The sequence below is a fragment of the Trachymyrmex septentrionalis genome, unplaced genomic scaffold (genome assembly GCF_001594115.1).
Source record: "Trachymyrmex septentrionalis isolate Tsep2-gDNA-1 unplaced genomic scaffold, Tsep1.0 scaffold11, whole genome shotgun sequence".
NCBI classification, from domain to species: Eukaryota; Metazoa; Arthropoda; class Insecta; order Hymenoptera; family Formicidae; genus Trachymyrmex; species Trachymyrmex septentrionalis.
Window position 1 is genome coordinate 1,246,959 of NW_017304228.1, and position 14,335 is coordinate 1,261,293.

A 14,335-nucleotide genomic window follows, 5' to 3' on the forward strand; every position below is an offset into this window, starting at 1 on the left:
TATTATGAAAAAAATCTCGATTTTTGTGGTTATATTCTGATATTCTTAGGTTGATATCCCGAAATTTGCTGATCAAGAATTGGCCACCCTATTTAGCCGAGTCATATTAGATTATTCCGATCCTATTTAGATTACTCAATATGTTATCGGTTTTAGTTATAAGCTGACAACTACAGTTATTTAAATCGCGAAGTACCTTTCGCAAAGTTAACTTTACATGACATTGACCTTAAACCGACCTTTAACAGTGACATTTGATAACGGGGAAAATGTTCGCTAAGTAAAAGCATTTATTTGATTATTTCTTTTATGTTCTCTATTTTAGTTTCGTGTAAATTGAAACGTAAATATCACCATTGCATTGATAATGAAATACATGAAATAAGCGAAGCGTAAGAAATGGCATTTACTTAACGTTCTTTCGTTCGTTTCCGCGTTATTTTCATTCAATTCAATCGATTCGCTATGTACGTATAGAAAAAAAACAAGTAACACGCGAATGCGTCGAATCGCTTTATAACTCGTAACAGAAATGTGTTTACGGTCGTTAGTGACACATTCGACTAAAGGAACGTTCTCGAATGCCGGTTTTCCTTGGGTAAATTTTTGCTTAAGGCTAGTATGCTAATTTATCGGCTAGAAGTTGTCGACGTCGTATAATCATGCACGTTCAGCATCTTTCCGTCCGACCAATTTTTGCATTTCGTTCCTACTCATCAATCCAACTCCAAAGGAAAAAAAATAATAAACGGGAATTGAAACATATTATCGCCACAAAGACATTGACTGATCCTTATATTGTTCAGCTTGAGAATGATTATTTCGTAAATACGAAAATAATATATTTAATTTTGTGAAAATAAAAAAGTAATTCTCCAATTTTACGTAGAAAGTATGATTTTTTTATCGACTTTTTTTACGTCACATAAAACGCGATGCTTCTTCACGCGATATGATCTCCGTTAATCCGACTTCATTTACGGGAATATTTTTCACAATTACTGTACTCTTGATCAAATAGTTCCGTACCTGTTCATAACTTGTCCTAGGGGAGTACTTCAATTTATTGTTGGTAGAATTAATTTTTGTAGATAAAGAGAGTATTCAGCCAATGACGAAAGGACCCGGCCTAATTAGTTTCATTTGGATAAGTTGGTACTTGGCCCGGTTTATTGTCACGTAGTTCGCAGCACGGCTTATAAAGTGACCCTTCCATTGTCCCGGATGCAATATATCGTTCAATAGTTCAAGCAATAGCTAGTACACCTCTTATCGTGGGACTTTATTGCTTATCGAACGCGATCGAACGAAAGGAATCTCTTGTTTAGTAGAGGCGTATTTTAAGCTATGCGAAATTTGATTAAAATCGCGAAACGATAAAATATTTTTTATATTTAAATAATAGATAAATATGAAAGGAAGAAGAAACTTTCAAAGGATTCTTGAAAATAGCAATAAAGCAACAAGGCTAATAAGAATACAGCACAGTAATCAAAACGCAATTAATTTTGCAAATTAGACTTACTAAATATAAAGTTTATATTAAAGAATATTTTAATTTCGACTCATTTTGAAGTTATCTTTAGATGAACAATTTTTATCGATTACGAATAATAAATAGGTGATGACGATAATTTTTCGTTACTTTTCGATATTGCATTTTTATGCTGTACGCTCGCGTAGCTAACAATGCACGTCGATTACGATCGCTATTACGAAATCAACGGCACGATATTACTTAATATAACGGCCTTGAGTGTAATCTCTGCTTTAATCAGGAACTTGCCTCGTATCATGATTTATCTGTATGAGAAGGTGCAATAAAATAATATGTCAGTCTCGTGTATCTCAATTCGGTCACACCGCTCAAATATTTACAATTAATACTGTTGATTTACGCGAAATTAGATTTGGTTTGCGGCAATAATAGTGTTTAATAAAATACATGTTTTATAAAATGATCTAGTCGTTTCGCGAATGTTGGATGATGGATGGTATGCTGCAAAAGATACACATTTCTGCACCGCTAATTGCGCACAGTAAATGTCACGTAATTACGTAATTAAATTTAATCATTGCAAAATTACAGATAGTAAAATTTGCTCTTCGTTTGATCCTTTGTTGCGTTACGAACAGATCGATTTTAATCAGTAACAGAGAAATTGCATGTTTGTTCGGGTCTCGCATCGCGAAATTTGTGTTACGTCAAAGCGATTAAATGAATTGATATCACAACGCGGTTTTCTCGATACAGTGCATTATTCTAACTTGAAGCGTATTCGTGACCTTCCGAGAAGCGAGCTGTGGTGATCGAATCGCATCTTCCAACGCCTCCTCTAGGTGGTCCCTCCTCTCCGATCGGGTGAACCGGCCCGAGGATATTGAACAAAGAAGATGTGAACGCGGCCTTGCCCTTTCGAGGCAACCTCCATCGATCGACGTTTCATCCGTGTAAATATGCGTCCGTTCGGCCGATTACGTGGCATAGGAGCATGAGTCGCGTCTGCACATTATTGGAACGCGATGAAGAGACGTAGATCACGGGCGAATCGCAGCATAACGCGGTGAAGCGATTGAAGCGGAATCGCGATCGCGCGAATGGTGTAGAAACGTGTTTGTGAACGACGATGAGGAACATATAACGGCAATGTCCGACTCCAGTGGTGGTTTGATAGAGTTCATCGGGTCGACCGTCGGTGGCGGTGTCTGCGGCGGCGGCGGCCTGAAGAGATGCGGGGGCGGCATGAGCTCGCCTGCCCTGAGTGCCGGCAGCATCGGCGCGACAGGCGGACTTCCCAGGACCATGTCGACCTCCGCGCTGCGAGTTCGACCGCCCAGGAGAGCACTCTTCTGGGAGCAATGCTTCGACAAGAGAGACTTGTAAGTCTTGAGTTACGATCGATGCTTTCAGCCTTTCTAGCGAGTGGCAGGTTTTCAGACGTCAAAGAGGGAAATGTTTGCTTCGTTGACCCAATACATTTTCACGCGAGAAGATTCTCTAACTACTGTGGATATTCCTGCTTTATAGAGCTACTTCCACTATGGATTTTACGATAAATCTATCTTCCATGACGTATATTTTGTGATGTGTATTTCTTTCGTATAAGAGCGATTCTGTCCAATTTTGTACACATTGCACAATATGTTTCGCGTGGATATGTTACGTATATACGAACTGTTAGACTCTCGTATGATACGATATTGGAACAAATATCCTGCATTATTATAGATTTTCTCTAGTAACCTACATACAGGCGACTGAAGGTGCTTTATAAGTGTCCATCCATTCTTATGTCAGAATAGACGCTCCGGCAGAATAATTTCTGGAAGACTAACGGTTGACAATAAAAACTGACATGTAACCCACTTCTTGACTGCAATAACATTTCTCAAAAAATGAATTGTTCATGACGATATCCAACGAATATATTACGAAATGCAATCTCGATATCTCACAATGAAGAATTCGAGAGATTGCATTCAAAGTGCTGGGTGACGTAAAACTTGAATATATGAGATATATCCATCGCTTGATTCGCAGACTGGATTATATCAAAGTTTGATAGATTTGAAATTCTATTCCGACACAATGAACAAAATAACATACTTTATTGATTTATAGGATTTATCGCTGGAACGAATCATGCGAGTCCATCAAATCTCTATACTTTGAATAAGCTATTAAAAAAATATAACGATATAACAAATTAATATTAGCCAATCAATGTGAAGATTTTTCTGCTGCATATTATTTATTTTAAAATATAAATATTATTATCTCGAAATATTACACGAAAAAATTGATTTGGTTGGAGCATCTAAAAATTTAGATATAGGTATGAAAATTATTTTGTTGAACTATCAAAATAATTAGATAGAACGTTTGAACTTGTTGCTAGAATGTCAATGCTTTTTGCAACATTGCTCATTATGCTTGAGATTTTTATGTAATTATTTGAATTTAACAAAATTATTTTCAAATTTGTATTTAGTTAAATTTTTAGATATTTCAGCAAAATTGTCCTCTCCGCTTGTGTGTGTATGTATATGTATGTATGTATATATATATATATATATATATGTGTGTGTATATAATAATATATGTATATAAATTATCACACTGTAGTTACACTAGGAAAAAAAATTTAGTGCCTCTAGCAAAACTATTTAGTTGAGGCATTTTTAATAATTTTGCAAAAGCAAATTTATATAAACAAAATTTATACAACAAAAAAATGAGTTGTTTTTGCAAAATAATTTCTCTGCTTTGTAAATAACAAAAATATTTGTTCATACCAACTAAATAATTTAGTTTGCATAAAATTTACAGTTTTATTCAACACATTTTAATTAAAAATTTTTGTTTGATATATTTTGACAAAATTTTTTGTTGTTACAGCAAAATTTATTCATAGAATATAATTCATAAAACAAAACATTTTTCTTAGTGATAGTATACTTCCTTAAAAAGTAAAGCTTATCCTGCGATCTCTATTTCTGACGTCTCATGCATTTTTTTATATCAAATTTTCAATTACTGCGCAACAAAACGTATTGGCAGACGTTCAAGGAAAAAGCTTGCGGAAATTTGCTCCGGTTTTATTAGGCCGCAGTATATCAATTTGGAATACCTTTAGCACGCCGTATTCCGCAAGTATAATACAAGCTAAATCTGATTAACGGACGTCGCGTCGAGGATAGACGCGCCTTTTGGAAAACGGCCAGTCGGTTACGGTACGGAATTTCGCGACCCTATGTGACGCTTGATTTACACACAAATACATGAAACATCATTCTGTTGGCTGCTGTCCCAACCACGAGTTATGGATAACGACGCGCGGATCGTTATTCTCGCAGAATTATCATTATTCCTGCTTGATTATCGGATGTTATTTGAGGATATATATGTACATACATAGAACAATCTGGATTCTATTTTGAGACCACGCGATTCCTAACAGAATTCTTATGTTAGATTATAATACAAGGCACGATAATTATGTAAACGCGATAATTATGCTGAATCAATGCGTGAATTAATGAGAGCATCATGTATCAAAATGAACGAGGTCAAGGTAAAGATTTACGTCATTGTAGAAAAACATATGTTAGGATTTTGTGCAGTTTGATTATATAGATTTGTCATTTGTATAGAAAATTTGATTGTGTATAACAATTATAATGGAATGCCATCGCATCATCTCTAAAATACTTTTAAATATAGCCGTGATGTTTATTACTATATTGATTCTCTGTAATGTAAAATATGTATGAATAGACTTTGTCCACATGAACTAGTTTTATTTAAAAATAAAACGTATCTATTTTGCAATTAATTTTTTAGCGGAATTTATATTTAATCAAACTTTTTTTGAGCTTATGGATTTCGAATTGATGACTGTGTGACGAATTAATGAATAAATTGTAAACATTTATTTCGAAGTATTAGATATATTTATTCGAACAGGTAAAACAGTAATGAAATATCAATTAATTTAGATAAGAAAAATATAATTTTTTTAAATGAAAAATTTACTAATATTCTTTGACGACCATAAAGTTTTATTTTTCGAATTTGTCTTGGACGTATTGCCTAATCTACTGCACTGAAAAAAAAAAGATTAAATTTTAATACTTACTTCTTTGAACAGTACTATTGTATTTACAGTAAATAAATATTTACTCAATAAAAAAGATAATTAAATGATTTTGTTAAATTGCTAATCAATTTAACTCGTGATATTACTACGGTAGTTTAGTAGAGTTAGCATTTCAAGACCGAAAAATCATTTCAACGCGCGTTTTTGGGGACTACATATGTATTATATAAATTCACACAAGAATCATACAAGCATTTAAGATCTAGCTAGATGTTTAAAGCTTTGATTTTTATAGTTTGTGTTAACACACACGCGCGCGCGCGCGCGCGCGCGCGATTCTATAATATATATTATATTAATAATTAAATCAAATTAATGATTTTCGCATCAAATAAATATACATTTATAATCAATATTCTTCACTTATTAATAAATATTTATTTATAATTATTAGTAAATATTTATTTAGAACTATTTAAATAAATATTTCTTAAAATTCAGTAATTTTTTCAGAGTGTGCTTAACGTTAGCACTTGAAAATTATCAGTACACAAGATTGTTTGAGTCGATTTCTTCGGAATTTTAAGGAAATTTTAACGAAAAATTTAAATAAAATAGTTGGAAATGTGAATCAAAATTTTATTGAAGCATATATGTATGATTTAACGTGCAATTTTGAGAAAAAGCTAACGATAGTTTCTCCTTAAAAAGCAAGATTGGAAACTTTCAAGCTGTACATAATCGCAAAGTTTGTAAGCTGTGTATTAAAATTTATATGCTGTGCTGCTTGTTATTTAGAATGAAAACGACGAAAGTTTCGCGAACTCTGTTAATAGTACATTCATTAAATAATTTTCACTTAATATTACGTACCTATTTGGCACGTAATCTGCATTGTCACATGACAGTCTCACATAATGCTAATGACATTATGTGGGTCTTCTAAATTCTTTGAATTTGTATCATTAACTTTTTTCATCGCGAAACATCAATTTGATGAAATGATGATCATATAGGTATGATGTGCATTTTTGCAATTGTTATACATTATTTTACATTGATATAGGCGTTTGAACGATCGAAATTCAAATTTCTGCGGTTCGCGACAGTACTGTCCACCGGATAATCAGATATTATTCAGCGAATATTACGTTTTATATTCCGCTTGCTCGTCAGTTTGTCAGAATGGTCTGACGTTATCTAGCCTTAAAGCAACACGATTATATACTTTAATCTTGTCTGCATTCCAAAATCCATTTTAATACTTGCTTACGTAATCACAATATTTGGTTTATCGGTTTCCTTTATTATATTATCTGTCAACTATTGATTTTCTATCAATTATACAGATGGATTCTCTCAAAAATATATGTAGATCAATTGTCATATTCAATATAATTTTATTACGTTGTTACATCAGGTTCGTGCAACAATCAATCCATCCGTGAAAATTAATTTATTATTTGGTATTAAATTGTCGGGTATGCATTACTATATACCATGCAAAATGAATATTCTGCAAAACAGAAAAGATATAATTTACAAGATATAATTTATATGCGACGATAATTCTGTAGCATTCAAAATTATATATAACAAATATTTATATTGATACTTTTTTGTTCCACGTTTTTTTCCATGCTTTCTTTAAATTTACATAATATTCTTGTATATAGCTTTAAAAATTTTTGTATGTAATCGAGGCATAACTGATGCACATTATTCTTTTCTCGTATTTTCTTCTAGCAACCGAATCGGCCATATTGATCAGAGAAAATAACCATCGCGGTAACTATTCGCCACTCTGACGCATATAAAAAAATGAATCGTTGAATGATTCGCGCGCCACGGTCGCATAAAGAAAATACGGTTTCCACGGTGAAAGGGGAATGCTTTTTGTTGTATGCATTGACTGGGTTCACGCTAACATTAAACGAGTATTTCTGCAATTTCGCATATTACACAAAAAGCCTCCAGTAGATATATTGAAACATCGGAAAAGACCGATGAAAGAAGTATTCAGTGATGATTAAACGATGCTATTGAGTGATTATAAAACTAAAAATTAATATTTTATGTTATTAATTAAAAATCTGTTCAGTCAATAACATGGTATCGATAATTGGTAGCGTTGTTAAAATAGTATTACTATAAATGTTTAACATAACTGTAAATATACAAAACTTATTGCGAAATTAATCTTGATACCAATATTGAAGCTATAACAATATTGAAATTTGCAATTTTATTGAGAATAAAAGCATCCGATTAATTATTCGTTTGATTCATTTTTTATTTGTACAGTTTTTGAAAAGCAACGATTTTTGTCATATTTTTTTTCAGGAAAAAAATTAGTTTCCAAGCAATAAAAAAGTTGATGATTACAAAAATTTAACAGAAATATAAAATTTCAGATATTTTCATGTGCTTCCTTTTCTATTCTATTTCTCTAAAAATCAAAAATATGAATCGTATCGCCGGAGACGAGTTCAATAAAAGAGAAGACAATCAATAAAAAGCCGGATATGAATGCAGAGTAATGCGACTGCTATTGGAAGAAAAGTTTGTTGGATATAATAATTTTTATATAAAATTCTGAAATTTTATTTCTAAAGAAAAAGAAAAGAAAAAATAATGCCATCGTGTTCAGTATCGGCAATATGATGTTTTAGTCAAGTTTTATTGCTTATTGCATATATTTTGTAGAACAAACAAAGTGAAAAACATAAGAGAAAAACAAATATCGCTATCTTTTTTATTTATGTTTTTTTCGAATTTTACTGCATAAGGTTCTTTAAGTATTTTAAAGTTCATGGAAACTAAATTTCTTCTGTCGACAATTCAATAATAAAGAAAACACGACTGAAGAATTACGATTAAATTAAGATTAAATTACGAGTAAAAAATTTTTCACGAGAGAGATTCTTCATGAGAGTGAAACGTAGATCTCGAGAGCACGAGGTACTCATTCTTCAAAGCATCTTACACACATACGGCTGATACTAAAATTCCAAATTTTGAGTTTGCACATGATTGCACGGTTATCCGTTCACAATCGGAATTTATTGCCGCTCGTGTCTGACCCGCGACGAGATGAAAAGTCGCCCGCTTGTCCAGGAATTCGTGGATCGTTGTTCTCATATACTCGTATTTTTACGCTCAGTTCTTTCGATGACTCCATTCGTGACACATATCAGGAGCCTTGTGGCTTCCATGTTTATTATTCGATGTTTAAAGAGAATTATGATGAACATTTTTATACAGGATATAGCATGACTGTCCTTTGCCAGTAGCACTATTGAGAGTTTACTCGGACAATTTATTTGAGAAGGTCGAGCTGTTTATTTTCGGCTTACAACGTCAACCTTATAAAAGCATTTTTATATTCTAACGTAAACGTTATAAACCGATGACATACAGCAGAAATTTAATCTTGTTTCTAAATCATTTTCCTCGTGATATTATCTCTCAGTATATGTTGCGCGATTATATGCTTTTTTTAGAAAAGATGGCGGAAGGAAACGTCATATATATTTTCGAAAAACCTGTCTTTTTCCTTTTTAAAGTAGAATGAATTTATGACAACGTTGCTACGCATATGATATACCGGCGTGTATACGACGAAATGAAATTCTATCATATAATCTACGAATCTTTTCCGCGCAATAGATATACAACAGATATATTACAGTGATACTTCTTGATAAAACATATTTTTGCGTATTTGAAATGTTGCGTTTTTGCTATTCTCACATCAAAAAACCGACATAAGCTTCATTTTATACCGCAATATTTTATTATCGCGTGAAGGAATAAAGAGAATGTTTTTCTTCTCTTTGATCACTCAATATTTTTTCTCATAGTCAGCGAAATGTAATTAAATCACTACAACGGAAATTTGTTTCTCTTCTTAGTATGGAAGAAGAATTTATACTTATGTTTATTTTCATTTCCGGAAACTGCATCGAAGAAAGCAAAAATATTAATAAAACGGAAACGATTTTAAATAATTTTTAGTGTTAATTTATGTAATAAGTAAATTTATTTTATTAAACATTATTAATTTTTCGTCGGTATGTGGAATTTTGCTCTTTCCATCATCAACCTGAATTTTTAAGCTTTAATGCAAATTTTTATATTGTACCAGACTGTATAAAAATCTAGAAAAAATTCTTACACACTTGTGAAAGTTTTAATGAATTTCTACTATCATAGAAGTCGGAGTATTTTTTGCTTAGTTTTTACAAACTAAGTTTTAAATTTACCAGAATTGACAATCAAAATATCGATTGCCCCTTCAAAGTACAACTTAGCCAGATAATTAAGTACCAACATACATATATAGCTCAGACCGAAAAAGAATTTTTATTTTATTTGTATAATTATGTATTTATATATCAAACAAATAGCATTTACTCTGTTTAAATTTATTTAAATTGCTATTTTAAATAACATGGAAAAATGACACTTTTTATTTATTAATGTTTGATAATTGATGTGTGATTATAGATTCTGGCATTCAGTAACTGATATAAAATTGTTTTTTAAATAAATTAGTGCGGACGTAACAGAGAAAACCATCGGTATTTCCTGTAACTTATGACCTTTCTGATATTCATAGAGAATATATAATTTGATTATTATATGTATATATAATTATAAATTTGCCTACATAATTCTATACGAAATGATTTCTATTAAAATATATTTTATATCTTTTGACGTATAGAGTATTAAATTTATAATTTTCATCCCTATAAATTCGCGTGATATTTATCACAAAGATGTTTCTTTATATATTTAATTATAAATTATAAGAATTTTTTTATAACATACAGCTGTGCAAATAAATTATTTTTTAAATTTTGCATCATGATAATATAATTAATCCACATATTGTGTGTCTCAATTTAATTAATTTAACCACACGCTGATGCATGTACCATTTATTCTCATCTGAATAATTTTGGCAGTTATCCGTTTCACCTTTCAGTGATGAATTGACTAATTGTAAGTATCTTGTATTACTACATACCTCATTTGATTTATGTAATTAATTAGGATTACTCGTAATTTTTTAATTCATTCCGGAAATGTGCATATTACAACATAATTAGTGTATAATAATCATTATTATTATTATAGCAGTGAAATATATATCTTGCTAATTATTATTGTTTGTATTAAGTAATGAACTTTTGCATAGGCAGTTGCATGATACTCGTGACTGCGATTCGCGACGTTTAATTTCAGATCGAGATTCTTATCCGCACGTTGGAACTAATATGATACCCAAGAACAGGAAATTATATTTAGAATATTATATTTAGAAGTAATTTAAAACAAATTTATTATAATTACATTTATTATAATTAATTAATTGATTTTTAATACGTACGTATTCAGTACTGACGTATCGAATATCTTGATTAATCGCAAGAATGCAATATTAATAATATAGTACAATGTAAAGTATCGTAATATTATCTTTTATACAATTTTATCCAATTAGAAGTTAAATAAATTGAGATATTATATCCAAAAATATTGAAGTACGAGTTTATAATTATCTGATGACTATAATTATACTAAATTAATTGCGTACACGTTTATGTGCGATCTTTTGACGTACTGCCAGAATGCGATAATAATAAAGTTCTCTGCAATAACCATCTTTATATAATTATCTCATTATAACGTAAATAAATTTACAACAAATTTTGAGCTATAATATAATGTCAGAGTGTTTGCGTTATTATTATCTATTTTATTTTTTAGTAATATAATTTATTCACTATTCTTGATGTCGAACAAGCAACGTTGATTAGTAATTATTTAATGGCAATGTTTACATTATTTTCAAGATTCTTTGCAAAAGTCATTCACGATAATTTGACTGAAAGGTGAAACGGATAACTGCCAAAATTATTCAGTTTCCACGATATTGTTCTCGAAGGAATAACGTAATTTTCTTTCGCGAGAGAGATAGGAGAAAAGCAGGGGATGAATAATGATTGCTGATTACCGTACTATCGCGAGTTCTCCTCGCGTACGTTATACACACAATTTTCAGAAAATATATTTCCTTTACTGGGGCACGATGTACGCAGAAAACATCGTTACGGAAACGAGAAGGAAGTACGCGAACTAAATCTGGGGCGATATCGTTCTTGGCTCCTTTTCCAAGTAATGATCGATTGCGACACGTGTAGTTTTTTGAAGGGTGCTTTTTAGCGAAAAGTAAAATTAATCGTAACAGATGAAATAGTGCAGACTTGAGTATTTTCCCCAAGTCCCCAACTTATACAGTTTTTATCGATTATCCAAAAAAAAAACATATAAAAATCAACAAACAACTTTATTTTGATTCTTAACGTCAAAGAAACAGTCAAATTTTGTAACCAAAAATTATTTTGATTTTCATAACGTCAAAATAAAGTCACCTTTTCTTGACTTGGTAATCCGTGGGTTTGAGAGATTGATAAACGATATAATCTGTCGAGTTTATACATTGTTCTGTGTATACTCCGGATTGAGGGAGGTACATGTAACATTATCGTAGATATTTGTCTAATGTTGTACCGGGAGATATTATTAATTACATGTCTACATGCAGGAGGATGTGGGCTTAAAATCTGTCTGATGCAAAATCCTCTATAATCCTCTATATCTTGCATATTATGCATGCACGTTTATGCGCACAATATCATCATTAATAGTATAAAATAAGTAATAGCGATCGCTTTATGTCACCCCGGTAATACCTGGAATTTACTAAAAAATGAAAAATGACCGCATTAACCTACACACGCTATCGATTGTTGGGAATTTAAAAAAATAGGTTGTTCGAGATAATATAACGTATGTGATCGTTAGATATATGGAGCTAAAAATCGAAAATACGTCGCTTAATCATGAAGCAAACGGCGATCGAGAGGAAAGTGGTCCAGTGATATACGCTCTCGTGGGAATGAGAAGGGATAAAATTCAATATATGAGATAAGTCGACATGTGGCATATGGTATTCGTAGTGAAATTCAATTTGACTAAAACTGGATATTTGTTTGAAATTGCGTTTTCAATGCAATTTCAAACAAATAAATAAGAGGCTGTTGTACGATCGACAAATAAATGAAATTGAAAATACGTAGTGTTTTTGTAATAGAAGTTAGAACAAATCGCTGCAATTAACAGTCAAATTTACATTGGTAACATTGATGTTGTCATATATCTCGTATAAGTTTACTACTATTATAGTGACTGTAGACGATATAAAAAGTAGAACATGTTATGTAGCTGTGTTTGTTTAAATGGATATGGTATGGTTAGAAAGTAATATTTTTCAACAAGTCTCGTGTAAACGTATATCACCAGCGTTAAATAATGAAGCAAACAGGATAATCTCAAATACGTGAATTTTTGCAATTCGCTTATAAATCATAATTGTTGTAGCTTATGTATATGGCGGATTTTGGCAATCAATCAAATATCGTGACATTATTGTTCTAATTCTTATTATATAGGAACACTAAAAGCACAAAGAATTATAGGAATATCGCGGCCTCTTTGACAATCAACGTTGAAGTTTCAACGTAATCCTTCGTCACTCGCCGATCGGATGTTTGTTTCGCATATACTATTAAGATGACTTCGAATCCATTTACGAGCTTGCGAACGCGTGCGAGAAGCCCCGCAATTGTCTCTCAACAAATAGAGATATATTTCTACGTATTGACGCGCAATTCGTTTGTTTTTATTTCCAGAGTACCGAAAAGTACAGTTTATTTGAGCGTCATAAGCCATGGCGCCATTCTACGCAAAACGACATATTACTTTTTGTCGTAAAAGGAATGCGAGTTTATTAAATTAGAGTGAAATCGTGCACTTCGCAGAGCGCGTTTTGAATTCTCTTTTTTTTTTCTTCGATCCTCGATTTAACGACTTTTGCGTATCCCTGGACGAAATGCGCGTCAATGAATGCATGTGTCTGTGTCTGTTGTATATATTTAGTGTATACGTACGTATGAGCGTGAAAACAGAATCACTTTGTGACGCTTGCATGCAACTTACTGCAAAGCGAAGTAGACGCTGACTTTTGAAATCATTCGTAGCAAGGCCATTAAAATCCGACCCTTCTGATACACGAGTGGAACAGTGAAACGTCAATGATGAACTGTGTCTTTTCTTTCAATTGCAGCCATGGCGAGGACCTCATCGTTACACCCTTCGCACAGATTCTTGCTTCTCTACGCTCGGTCAGGAATAATTTCTTGTCGCTCACAAATGTACCGACGAACAAGTAAGTAAATTAATACTATATAGTACAAGTCTAGACCAATAAAATAGACAACACAAAGATAATGTAAATAATGACAGAACGCGGATTTTATGTCTAATGATGTATTTATTTTTTTGGATTATTAATATTCTATTTATTAACTAGATAATTAGTTTAATGTACTGATATTAAAAACATTTCATATAAACGATGCTACTGCATCTTTATAGACTTTTATAAGAGGCTTTTTGTTGAAGAATGAATAGATTAATTTGTTGCTTATTATTATTTTAAATAGATAAGTACAGACTACACATATAAACTAAACTGACTCACTCTGCCAATTTTATATGTAATTGAAAGAGATAAAAGTGCATTTGAATCGATATGGTTCTATATATATATATATATATATATATATATATATATATATATATATATATGTGTGTGTGTGTCT

The 14,335-nt window shown here is 31.7% G+C and overlaps 1 protein-coding gene across 12 annotated transcripts in view; it reads left to right on the plus strand.

The window, feature by feature from the left end:
• Positions 1-14,335, plus strand: part of LOC108749721 (cAMP-specific 3',5'-cyclic phosphodiesterase-like) — a 192,396-nt gene that overhangs the window by 132,714 nt on the left and 45,347 nt on the right. For 9 of the 12 annotated variants that reach the window (XM_018488691.1, XM_018488704.1, XM_018488646.1 and 6 more), the window contains one exon: positions 13,798-13,899. In XM_018488691.1, the coding sequence (XP_018344193.1) occupies positions 13,798-13,899 (102 nt within the window). Of the gene's footprint in view, positions 1-2,254; positions 2,881-13,797; positions 13,900-14,335 lie in introns of all 12 variants that reach the window. The other 3 variants (XM_018488714.1, XM_018488733.1, XM_018488724.1) reach the window with 2 other exon arrangements.